General features: G+C 34.1%; 2 protein-coding genes across 7 annotated transcripts in view; one reads left to right on the top strand and one right to left on the bottom strand.

Moving 5' to 3' along the window:
- The window catches only part of LOC101900767 (uncharacterized), a 38,486-nt gene extending 33,396 nt beyond the window's left edge, over positions 1 to 5,090 (top strand). Inside the window, exons 4-7 of one of the 3 annotated variants that reach the window (XR_009342999.1) lie at positions 90 to 411; positions 528 to 670; positions 4,447 to 4,662; positions 4,732 to 5,086. Coding sequence is in view for 2 of the 3 variants with exons in the window: in XM_059126814.1 (XP_058982797.1) it covers positions 2,613 to 3,564; positions 4,447 to 4,661 (1,167 nt within the window). In the remaining variant the exon portion in view is untranslated. Of the gene's footprint in view, positions 1 to 89; positions 412 to 527; positions 671 to 731; positions 3,565 to 4,446; positions 4,663 to 4,731 lie in introns of those variants that run through there. The other 2 variants (XM_059126815.1, XM_059126814.1) reach the window with 2 other exon arrangements.
- Positions 1 to 13,780, bottom strand: part of LOC101896953 (hemicentin-1) — a 1,222,160-nt gene that overhangs the window by 525,958 nt on the left and 682,422 nt on the right. The window lies entirely within an intron of this gene.

Below are 13,780 nucleotides of genomic sequence, written 5' to 3' on the forward strand. Positions count from 1 at the left end.
GTTTTGTAGAGTTCCGTAGAATACATTAGAGTTAGATTTTATATTAGAACGTTACCAGGACTAAAATATTAATACATTAATTTTCATAGATAATAAAGAAAATCTTGAAGAGAAGAAACAAAGTGAGAATTTAATGGGGACAATAAACGCGGAGAATCAAGAAACACAAATAGCACCAAGAATTCCTGCGAGCCGTGGTCGTGCTTATCAAAATATTTCACCGTCGACAATGTTATACATGAAAGAGTATATAAAAAATCTACCTCCACTAGGATCAAACAGATCAGATAAAGAGCCTATGTCTTCAGTCACTATACATGGTGAAAATAACGCATCGGATTCGGAAGAGAATAATACGACAGATTTTTCATCTTTTGAAACTATATCAAGAGGACAATTTGATTTATCAAGGTAAGCATACTTAGCCCAAAAAACCATAAGTTTATGGGAGAAGCAAGAAACGTTTTAAAAATAAAACTAAAAATATCTATCAAAAATAATTGATACTAAATATTTTTTTATTATAGATTATTTAAATTCTCCTTGATCACATATGACGATTCAGAATTTTGTGTCGTAAATTCCAAATCTATAACACAAATCCAAGGAGGTACGTGTGTGGTGAAATGTAAAGGCGGAAAATATGCAGCTAAATTAATTTCGACTAGCGGTAAGTTAACAAAAATAGCTATATAATTTTTATAATAGATATAATTACTGTTTATTGAAAAATCATGGTGATGATGAAGTTATTAATTAGTCCTAGCATTGTTTTTTTGGAATCAAATTTGATTTCAAATATAGAAATATATATTTGGGGAAAGTTTTAACATAGTATATTTTTGTAGATGACAAATTACAACTTTTTAAACAAAAGCAAATAAAAGAAAATGCAATTTTACCGCCGGACATCAAAAATAGTAAATCGGAAGAAAAATCAAAAAATAATTCAGATCCATCAGAAATTTGTTCATCAACAGAGCTATTAGAAAAATCAATGGACTTAAATTGTCCATCTAAAGCATATATTCAAGGTTTTACTGTGGAAATATGCACTGAATGGGAGAGGTCAACAACTGATGAACCAGAAAACGAAGTTAGGGAAACTGTAGCAATTAATTCTTTGGGGTTGTCTGAAGAAACCCCACGAAAAGAACAAGGAATAAAAAAGTCGCAGCCATTGTCATCAGCTGACATATTAAAAGAATCGTCTTTGTGCACTATATCTAATAGAAATTATCCTGAAGAATATATAGAAATGCAGAATATTAACCTTAGCTGTATAAAAAACTCGACCGCAATTGAACACAAAGTAACCAATAATACTTTGTATACCACGGATGCAAAATAAATTCTACAATTGAAACTCAATCAGAAGACTTTTCGTCCGATTGTCTACCACCTGACTCAAATGGTATGGTAATACACAACGTTTCTGGTTACACATCCGTAAAAAACCACAAAAACTACAGGAAACAGGATCAACTAGCGGAATTAGGTCGCCGCTATTGTCATTGGACAGATTAGAAGAATCGTCATGGAGAGTAATATCTAATAGAAAGTCCCCTGAAATGTGGACTACAGATCAATTCCACTTCAAAAACTCAACGGCAATTGAACTACAAGAAACCAGTGACTGTGTAGGTTTTACGGATATAAGCACAATAAATTCTACAATCGAAACTTTGCCAGGAAACTCTACGTCAGAATTTCTACCCCCCGATTCTAGCAACAACAGCAATAGCACAAATGTGAGCTCCTTCATAGAGGTTATACCTAAACCAGTAAAAGTCGATGTTTTGACAGTACCATTTTCGAAGCAAAAATCAAAGCAACATTTCTGTGTGTTTTGCAAAGCCTTACAATGTAAGATTGCAGGACACTTTTGTTTGAGGCACAAAAAGGAGAATATGGTTAAAATGGCAATGGCCTTACCAAAAGGAAACCGAAAACGCAGAGAAATATTTGATAAGCTCCGAAAAGAAGGAGATTTTATACATAATACCGCTCATGATAAAAATACAGGTTCACTTATCGTTACAAGACGACAACAATCAGAAGCATACCATAAAGCAGACCACTACGTATGCTGCGTCCACTGTAAAGGGTATTATAGCATCACTTCGGCAAGAACTGATATTAGTAAATGCTCTAATAAAAAAAATAAACGGAAAAGGTAGGAAAAAAAGGTAGGAAAATCACTCAATACGTACACGAATTGGCAAACACAGAAATGAAAACAGCGATTTTTCCCGTTCTACGAAACGATGAAATTACACAGGCCATTCGGTATGACGAACTAATAATTAGATACGGCAACAGGTTATCCGAAAAGTTACCTGATATTCACCACCATGATCAAATCCGAGCGAACATGAGACTCTTGGGTCGATTCAAAATTGAGTGCATAAAATTACATCCTGAAATAAAGGAGTTGAAGGAAATTTTTAAGCCACATTTGTTTGATATGACAATTGAAGCATTACGCAAAACTGCAAAGTGGGAGTTTGGTCGGGCGTTTTTACTCCAGCAGTTGCCACCAACTTATCTGGTTTGATAAAAAATGTGCTAACATACAAAAGAATGAGTTCATAAAAAATCAAAATATTGATATGAAAGACCTTTTGGACAATTTTGTTTCATTGTGGGTTGAAGAGACTCCCACTCAAATAAATAAAACAGCTATTGAAGATAGAGAAAACAAAAAAAGATCTAAGAAGGAAGATTTGCCAAACAAAAAAGATATCAAACAACTTTATGATTTTCTAAGAACCAAAATGGTATATTCTATAGCTACATTAACTAAACAATTTATCTTTGATGATTGGAAAAATCTTTTGGAAACTACTCTAATATGTCTACAAGTGTTCAATCGACGACGAGCCGGTGAGATCGAGAGAATAACTATTGAAAACTACAATAAGAAGGAAACTATTACTGACAATATAGAAGCTGGATTTATTGATAATATTTCTAACCAATCTTTTGAATTCGCTAAACAGTATGTAAGAATTACCCTAAGAGGCAAATTAGGACGTACTGTCAGCATATTGCTGGATCCTTTAAGTAGAAAGGCAGTTGACCTTATATTAAAGCATCGCAACAGTGCCGGAATCCCGAAATCAAATCACTATATTTTCTCGGCTCCCGGATCATCAGGAATATCAAAAAAATATATAAGAGCTTGCCCGTTATTACGCAAGTTTGCCTTAGAGTGTGGGGCTACTATTCCTCACACATTAAGAGGAACTAAATTAAGGAAGCATATAGCAACGTATACAGCTTTGCTAAACGTTGAAGAAGCCACAGTGGATAAGCTAGCAAATTTTCTTGGGCACCATAAGGATATACACAAAAGTATTTATAGAGTATCGGTACCAATGGCGGAAATCAGTACAGTGTCCAAGATTTTGCTGTTAGCTGCTGGTTGTAGGAATGAGGAAAACTCCGAAAATAATAGTTTTGATAATCTTCGTGGAAACATATCTTCCGAATCTGAGTCATCATCTGATGAATCAGATAATATTACATATGGCGCAAATTTGGTAAAAAAGAAAATTAGTAGTAAGTATAATAGGAAGACTAGTAGTACCTACAATAAGAAACTTGATAGTAAGTATATTGAGTAGAAACTATAACTAAGCTTGCGTAGACTTATGTTTCAAAATACACAGTGGTTAATTTACCGAAAACCATGACCAAAATCAAATGCATTATGATCTAGCTTTAATTTTTTTTTTTTTTTTTGTATTCCTGATTTTATATTTCATTTCACTTAACCCTCCTACTGAGTATTAATGTGGCCTTTTTGGTCCACTCACAAAATTATTTAAAGTACAGTACAAATATTTTTTAGATTATGCTACCGGCACTTTCAAACTCCCCAAATTGCCTTATTTAAAATCCAGTAAAGATTTGATATCATGGCCGATTTGACATTTTACAGATTAATCACAAATGCAATAATAATTGGTCTGTTCCAGAAATGCAGGAATGTTAAAGTTTTTACTACCTTAACCGATTTCCTCTTTACGATATCGGAAAAAATTGCAAAACTAGTAGATTCTTGCAGGTTCTGGAACAAGGCCAATACAAACTATTTTTTCTATTATATTTTAAATCGGTTAGTTGTTTCCAATATATATAAACAGAGTACATTACTTGTTTTAAATATTTTTATATTAGATTTTCTAATCAAAAATAAATTTGGAGTACATATTTGTTTGCATAATTTATATTGCATTTGGTTTTGATCAGGTTTTTCGTGTGCAATTTTTCACTGTGCTATGCCGAAAAAAATGAATGCTAATGAAGAAAGATAAAACTGTTATATTCTTAAACGACTTTAATCTTTTGTTCGCATTCATTTTCATTTGACATTATTAAATAGGATGTTTGTTACATCTGTTTTAGGCTTATGAAATGATTATTGTGAAATTTTTACAGATACTTCTTGCGGAAAAACAAAAAAATGCCGGTGGACAATCGATGAGCAAGAAGCTTTGACTGCTGAATTTGGGGATATTTCTTCAATGGAAAAGTTGCCATCTCTCAAGGAGTGCATGAGGGTCGTGTCTGAAAATGAAGTGCTATGCTGCAGAACCCCAGCACAAGTAAAAACGTTTATAGACAACAAAAGGAAAAAAGGCAAAAAAAATTAAGGTTGATATTAATGATGATATTAATGATTTTAATAAAGATATTAATGATGAAATTTTTCTTTCATTACAGCAATCTCTTCAACAATAATTTTCCAAAACCCTTTTCGGGTAGTTATTTTACAATGCAATGTTGTTAAATTAATATATGCACAATGTGCACTAAATCTTGTATTAATTTCATATTGTAGATACAAAATATTTGACCAACAATTTTTCCATTAGGTCTTATAGTAAATTATTATACACATTATAATATAATTATAAATGTATACTTATATAAACAAAAATAAGTCATATAATTTAATACAAACCGCTTTATTTATACACAAATATAAAAACTTCAAATGTTTATTTAAAATTAAGAGTGCAATAAAATTGCACTATAACTCTAACTGTATTATAAATATATAAAATATTTAATAATATCGAAAGAAAACACTTTATATAAATCATCATATGAATTTTAAACGTTTCTTTTAAATTAAATTAATTTTTTTAAATTTATGTTTGCAATAAACATAGTGTTTATATGAACAACTGACAATTACAATATATACAGTTGATTTTCACATATTTTATTATTCAGGAACTGATAAATAGAGCAAAATCCATCATTAGAAATTGTGAGAGTCTACTGTATATTTGAGAACTTTTATTTTGTTACCTTTAAGTGTTGATTTTTTAAGTATTTTTCCCAGCAAAAAATATATAAAAGTTTGGAATTTCTTACTGTACAATCAGTTTCTATAACAATTTACTTAGAATCAAAAAATGCTCCGTCCCAAAACTTGAGTCTAATTCATAATAAAAATAAAATTCCGTTGTCTACTGATAACCTACACTACTTTTCTTCACGCGGATCAAAATTCATTTGATTATCCTAATCCTAAATTATTATCCTAATAATAATTTCATGAGAAGGTTGAAGAACATTGAATTGACAGTAATTCCTAAGTTTTTCAGAAAAATGATTTTTTGGATCCCAATTTTCATGCTTAATATTTCTCTACCAGAGAAAACATAGTAAATCAAAGGAGATGTTTGTCATAACGATATGAAAGTAGACACTAAAATCAAGGCAGGTTAGAAAATTTTTACTTAGGCCCCTTCTATAACGAAGAAAAAACGAAGACAGTCTTCATTACAGAAGACGACAACAAAAGTCATATTATATACAGAAGAAAGAGTTTAATCGTATTATATAGAGAGGAAAACGTAAGTCGTATTTTTTTGCAGAAGAACAAAGTATTAGTAGCCTTCTTATTAAAGAAAATTGTCTGTTATTTGAAATTCAAGGTTTCTTGGGTCTACATGCTCGTTTATTATTGTCGCGTGCACTCTAATTTTGCATTTAAGGGGTCTACTTAGCAACATATGTCGAAATTTTGGTGTAGCCCCCCCATACGTCTTAAGAAGCGACGAAGTTAGAAATGCTAATTTTTACATTTGGGGGGAGCACAATTCGACATGGGTAAGTTAAATAGTTAAGGTTTCATGAGTCTACAACATTCCAGTCAAAACTTGTGGACATAGGTCCAAAATTTGCCATAGACCCCAGAAAGCGCGCCAAAAACTTGAACCATTGTTTCAAAGTATTTTCCAGTGTGTGTGTGCATATTTGCATTTTGCAATCTATTAGTCCAATATTTTGAATAGTTCATAACGCGCCCAAAAAAACTTAAGTATCTTACAGTCTGTGAGCACATTTAACCACAGAATGGGCTGTAATTTGACATTTAAAGTGGAGTGGATATTTGAGGAATATGTTTTCCTGAAATATCGATTTTTAAAGAATATGTTGTCTTCAAACTTGATTTTATACCCAACACCCTTTTTTCAGGTGGTCGACCTTTGGCCACATTTTACTTCTTGTTCGAAAGTTATTTTCATAAGCTTTCCAACGATACCCATATTGAAGTAATCAGTTCCGGAAAACTGGTTTTTTAACCCGAACTTTTGTGTCAAATACCCGGGTAGCCTTTTCTGTGATCAGGACACCAATTTCTACCATTGCAACTCTTTCACTAAACTAGAGATAAGTCTAGGTCATCATTTTGCCTACAGAAGGTATATCGTTTAAACCCTGATACGATGAGAATGTGCCTACTCGAAATAATGGTTTTAGACGCCACATATGCTAAGACGAAATCCGTTTCAGGCAATTTGGATTCGATTTAGCCATGTCCGTCCGTGTGTCTGCCCGATCTGGCCCGAATTTGGTGCACGGTAGTTTTTTGTCCAAACTTAGTTTAAGTTTGAAAATGCCCAATATCGGTCCACGTTTTGACATATCCTCCACACAACAATACTGCCCTATTTTCAGTATTTTAGAGATTTTAGCTTCATTTTTCGATGAAAACAGTTCTATTTTGACCCCACACAACGATACCGCCCGATTTTTAGGATTTTTGATTCATATGTCAACGAAAACTGTTCTATTTTGACCATTAGGGTTCCCAATGGACTAAACACGCTTCCGTTAAAAAGTATGGACTTAGGTCCATAATTGAATTGGCCCCCATTTTAGGTGTCGCCCTATTTTATATATTTAGAAGTTTTTGCTACATTTTGCTGACCTAGTATATTTTAACTTTTTTGCTTATGGTCGTTATATTAGTCATTTTTCAGACTAATGCTGAGGGTATATCCCAGTCGTTTAGCCGACTGACCCTTTTCTTTCTTGTTTTCAGGGGATACAATTTGTGATTTATATTTGGAAAAGGAACTTTTGGCTTATAAATGGATGCCAAATGTCGATGATAGATTTACAGTCTAATGCATTCATTTATTTATGTTTATAGTTTTTTAATCGTCAATGTACGGAAGTAATGGTGCATGGTATGACATGGTAGGCCCCGTCTTCCTATAGCCTTTGCTTACTTTTGTTAATATGTTTTCCTCAAACGTACTTTTTTATACCCTCAGCCATATGGCTAAAGAGGGTATATATCATTTGATACGGTCAAAACGTGCCTAGTCGAAATAACGGTTTTAGACCCTAGGTCTCTTTGGACCAAATCCGTTTCAGGACATTTGGAGTCGATCTAGCGATGTCCGTCTGTCTGGCTGGCTGGTGGGCACGATAACTCTCGAAGGGAGTATCCGATTTGGTCCAAACTTGGTGCATCGTAATATTTTTGTCAAACTTAGATCGAGTTCGGAGATGGGCAATATCGGTCCACTCCTTCAGGTACCTCCCCCACAAATGTTCAAAAATTTCATTGAAAATAGTTCACCGCATATAAAGATAACGGATTATTTGATTTTCTTCAAACTTTGCAAATCGTAATATTTGCATTACCCCAAGATTAGGTGCGAGAATGGACAAGATTGAACTACTCCTTCTAGTATCTCCCCCACAAAGGGCCCAAATTTGGAACAATTAAAATGCTCATATAATGCGAAATATACATCGGACTCTCAACAAATTTCACACATATCAATATTTTACCATTACAAAGTCTGGTGTAAAGATGGAGTATAGCAAGCCACAAAGGGTCAAAATTTGGAATAACTAAGACATTCAAAAATACGAAAAATACATCAGATTCTCATCAAATTTCACACACCAATTTTCACATACCAATTTTTTTGCCATTACAAAGTCTGGGGTAAAAATGGATTATAGCGGAGCACTCCTTCTGGTACCTCCCCCACAAAGGGTCAAAATTTGCAATAACTAAACGCTCATAGAATGCGAAATGTATATCGGATTCTCATCAAATTTCACAAATTTTACAAAGTCTGGTGTAAAGATGGAGTATAGCGAGACACTCCTTCTGGTTTAAAATTTGGAATAAATTATACGCTCATAGAATGCAAATTATACATCGGATTCTCATCAAATTTCACACATATCAATATTTTTACCATTACAAAGTCTGGTATAAAGATGGAGTACCGCGAGCCACTCCTTCTAGTACCTCCCCCACAAAGGGTCAAAATTTGGAATAACTAAGACGTTCAAAAATGCGAAATATACATCGGATTCTCATCAAATTTCACACATACCAATTTTTTTTTACGATTACAAAGTCTGGGGTAGATATTATAGCGGAGCACTCCTTCTGGTACCTCCCCACAAGGGTCAAAGTTTGGAATAACTAAGACGCTCATAGAATGCAAACTATACTTCGGATTCTCATCAAATTTCACACGTATCAATATTTTTACCATATATTTATCTGGTGTAAAGATGGAGTATAGCGAGACACTCCTTCTGGTACCTCCCCCACAAAGTGTCAAAATTTGGAATAACTAATTTTCATTTTCATCAAATATCACACATACCAATATTTTTACCATTATAAAATCTAGTGGACTATGGCGAACCACTTCTTTTGGTAAGCACATACCCTTCACAAAAAATGATCAAAATTTAATCATCCGATTATTTTCAAACTTCGCACATACAAATAGTTCTACCATTGTAACATCTTGTGTAAAAATGGAATATAGCGGACCACTCCTTCTGGTACCTCCCCCACAAAGGCAAACATTTTGAATAATATAAAATAATCCGATTTTTTTCTATACATTTACACAAAATACCTGATGGGAATATCGAAAATAGCGGACTACTCTTTCTAGTACCTTCCTCACATAAGTTCAAAATATTTAATAAATATAACCTCTTAAACATGCGCAACGAGTCAGCGATGCTCTTCAAACATATTATGTTTCAATATATCTGAGCCCACTCCTTCTGAGTCTCATTAAATGCAAAACGTCTGCTTACTCCTTCTGGTACTTCCCAAAGGACGTCCGGTTATCATGCAACGGCGTTAAGTTGTGTTGAATATATTTGACAACGTGGTGGCAACCCACAACAAAATATACGCCGTGTGCATTTTGGGGACAGTGTCTGAAAGGAGCAACAACATATATGATGACCTCAAAGTAGTCGTTATGTAAAAAATATGTTGCAAATCAAAAGTTTTCGGGAAAATTACCTAATAATTATTAAATTTAGCTGAGGAAGGCCCTAATTATACTAAAAATGGGTTCAAAAGTTAAAAAAATTGCTGTCCCCAAACAAAGCATTTGACATATATATATATATATATATACTCCATGTACAGGATGTATGGGGGCAACAGCCAAGCGTGGAACTGATGAGCTAGATATTCTTAGTTATCTGCCAGACATAAGCCAGGTTTTGGAAGGCAATAACTGCTTGGTACTAGGTATTTACATGCCCACCATGAGCTATGGAGAATGACACCCTCCACTCGAATATTAGGAGAGTGTCACAGTTCCATATTTTTATACCCTCCACCTTGGAAAGGAGGGTATATTAACTTTGTCATTCCGTTTGTAACATCCCTAAATATTCGTTTTAGACCCCATAAAGTATATATATTCATAATCAGCATAAAATTCTAAGTCGATTTAACGATGTCCGTCTGTCTGTCTGTCCGTCTGTCTGTCTGTCTGTCCGTCTGTCTGTCTGTCTGTTGAAATCACGATACAGCCCACATTATTTGACGTAGAGCTGCAAAATTTAGCAGAGCTATTTGCATTGTGTCTAGGATGGTTGGTATTGAAAATGAGATATATCGGTCCACGTTCTGGTATAGTCCCCATATAACGGTACCTCCCGATATTCGGTATTTTGATGATTTATGCCACATTTTTTCACGGATTTGTCTTAAAATTGGTATTTGTAGGTCATAGCGGGTCCCTGAGCGTGTGGCAAAACATTGCATGTATAGGTCCACGTTGTGGTATAGCCCCCATATAAAGGTACCTCCCGATATTTAGTATTTTAGTTTTTTTTACCACATTTTTTCAACGATTTGTCTAAAAATTGGTATTTGTGGGTCATAATGGTTTCCAGCTCCGGTGGCGGAACATTGCATGTATGGGTCCATAATTTGGTATAGTCCCCATATAACGGTACCTCCCGATATTCGGTATTTTGATGATTTATGCCACATTTTTTCACAGATTTGTCTTAAAATTGGTATTTGTAGGTCATAGCGGGTCCCTGAGCGTGTGGCAAAACATTGCATGTATAGGTCCACGTTGTGGTATAGCCCCCATATAAAGGTACCTCCCGATATTTAGTATTTTAATTTTTTTTTACCACATTTTTTCACGGATTTGTCTGAAAATCGGTATTTGTTGGTCATAATGGGTTCCAGCTCCGGTGGCGAAACATTGTAATTATAGGTCCACGTTTTGGTATAGCCCCCATATAACGGTACCTCCCGATATTCGGTAATTTGATGATTTTTGCCACATTTTTTCAGGGATTTGTTCGAAAATTGGTATTTGTTGGTCATAATTGGTTCCAGCTTCGGTGGCGAAACATTGCATGCATGGGTCCATGATTTGATATAGCCCCCATATAACGGTACCTCCCGATATTCGGTATTTTGATGGTTTTTGCCACATTTTTTCACTGATTTGTCTAAAAATTGGTATTTGTGGGTCATAATGGGTTCCAGCTCCGGTGGCGAAACATTGTAATTATAGGTCCACGTTTTGGTATAGCCCCCATATAACGGTACCTCCCCATAATCGGCATTTTAATGGTTTTTGCCACATTTCTTCTAATGTTTCTTTTACCCTAAGGTGGAGGGTATTAAAAGTTTGGCCCGGCCGAACTTAATGTTTTTTTACTTGTTTTTCTTGTGTTAGTCTTGTAATGTCAAAACACATATATATTTATATATTGTGTCTGAGTATGTATTATTCCGAATAATAAACAAAATAAGATTGTAATCGTATTAGGAACTCGATATTAAAAAAAAAAATCTGAAGGGCTAAGTCATCCAAAGATTTTACGCCGAAAGGAATATCAGCGTTTCCCGAAACCTGGAAAATAGGAATGGAAGTTAAGCTACTGAAACCTGGGAAGGGGACCAGCAAAGACGAATCTTACAGAACAATTTCGCTTTTGTCGCCAATAGCAAGTACTCTTGAGGCTTTAATCCTCCCCAGCATCAAATGAAGTTAGTTAGCAACTGGAAACATCAGCTACGTTTGCGCCCACAACGCAGTGCCACAAATGCATTGCACACCACACATATTAGTCGAGGACCATTGTTCGAGGACGTTGATAACACTACACCCGGCCGTTGGTGAAAGGACGGAAATCCTATTATAAGTGTGGACGCCGGTCGTAAAGTAAAATAAGGAGTTCCCCAATGTGAGATGATATCTCCGGACATCCATTGTATGGCGCCTCAGGAAGGTCATATATGGTATAGAGAGAGAGAGAGGTCCAACGGTACAAGGGAGAGTCTCTATATCAGAGAATCTAAAAGGCAGGTCTGAATAGCATTCATAATGATGCAGTCGCCGATGTAGTTAGCCATCCATCCTCGGAGTCCAACCCTAATCCATTACGACCAAAGAACATCGGTTGTCTAGACATATCAGGGTAGTTTGAGCTAAACTAATCCTGAACGCAGTAGCCGAGACGATGGTAAAAAGTTACAGTCTCTCTAGACGTTAATGTAATTGAGGCTCATATTAATTATGTTTACAGAATAAAAACCAAAAATAAAATAGTAATGGAATTCTCTTCACAGAATAATATAAAATAAATGCTGAGTAAGGTGAAGAGACATCGAGTTGAAGAGAATGTACTCGATGATGAAAACAATAACCAAACAAACAAATACATTTCGGTAAACGATGAACCCACGGCGGATAATATGTATACCTAACGGATGGCTAAATCCCAGGCAAGGAAGAATCGAGGGAGATATGTGCGGTGTAAAGATAGTAATAAATAACCTATGAGGTATTGAAATGATCTCAAGGAATCAATAAATAGCATATAATTTTCGAAATTTATTAAAAAATAATTATATGAATACAGTATTGGAAACTTTTTATGAAGCTGGGGGACAAATAAATACCAAAAAAGAATTTTCACCTAATTTCTAACAAAAAAAGAAATGCTAAACAAATTTAAAATAACAATTTTCACTTAGACGTTGTAAACGTTTATATAAACGATAATAAAGCTCAATTTTAGGAAATAACTGACTTAAATTCTATCTTTCTAAGCCGAGAAAATCGTTGTGGACGTATTGCAGTTTACATAGCAGACGAAATCTCGTTTTAAACTATTGATACCAAAGCAATATACCTATAATCAATGCATATACAAATTAAACCACCGCCCTTCTATATCTAGAAAAACACATATAGACGAATGATGATTTTAATGAAAACACATATAAATGAATTAGATGTATAATATAGAAAACTTGTGGATAGAACTCATTATCATAATGAATAAAAAATTGCAGTACGTTGCTTTGACATGCAAAATGAAATTAAGTAACTAAACATAACATACCTCCTTGATCCCGATATAAACATTGAATATCATGTCGACTAAAATCTTAATGTCATAATCACTACTACGATATCGGACCACTATTCACTATACAACAAACAAATTCTTAAATATGTGTGAATGTAAAGCTTTACAACTATCTACGAAAAAGCAAACCAGCGAACGAATGGAAAATCAGAAACAGAAAATGGACATCCTTGTCGGACTGATGAGCTAATACAATGTTGTGGTGTAGGGGGTAAAATGTAAAATAAATACCCGTAATACAAAACGGTAGGCAAAGAAACACTTTACAAAAGTTTTAATAATCAACTCCATAAATGGAAAACCACAAAAAAATCCGAAACCATAATAGCTGATTAGAGTCAAACAAGTGGAAGAGGGGGTTAGAAATAACAGCAGTCGATATATATATATATATATATATATATATATATATATATATATATATATATATATATATATATATATATATATATATATATATATATATATATATATATATATATATATATAGAAGCAAAGTAAGTGGCACTCATCACGATTTTCTAAATAATACAAATTCCTCTTATTAGTTTTGTAACTCTCAAAATGAAGCGTATGGCTGATAAATAGGATCAGGTTTTTAAAAAGACTTTAAATCGACCAGTATGTGAACATGTATTGAAATTCTTGCCAGTTGTATTTATTTCTATTTAGTGAAGTCAACCTGTATGAGCGAGTTCTGTGAAATATTATGTTAAGAATAAGAAGCCTAAACGACCATAGGCAATGACAACCAACAACATCCTCTATTTTG

Source organism: Musca domestica, unplaced genomic scaffold (assembly GCF_030504385.1).
Source record: "Musca domestica strain aabys unplaced genomic scaffold, Musca_domestica.polishedcontigs.V.1.1 4, whole genome shotgun sequence".
Lineage (NCBI taxonomy): Eukaryota > Metazoa > Arthropoda > Insecta > Diptera > Muscidae > Musca > Musca domestica.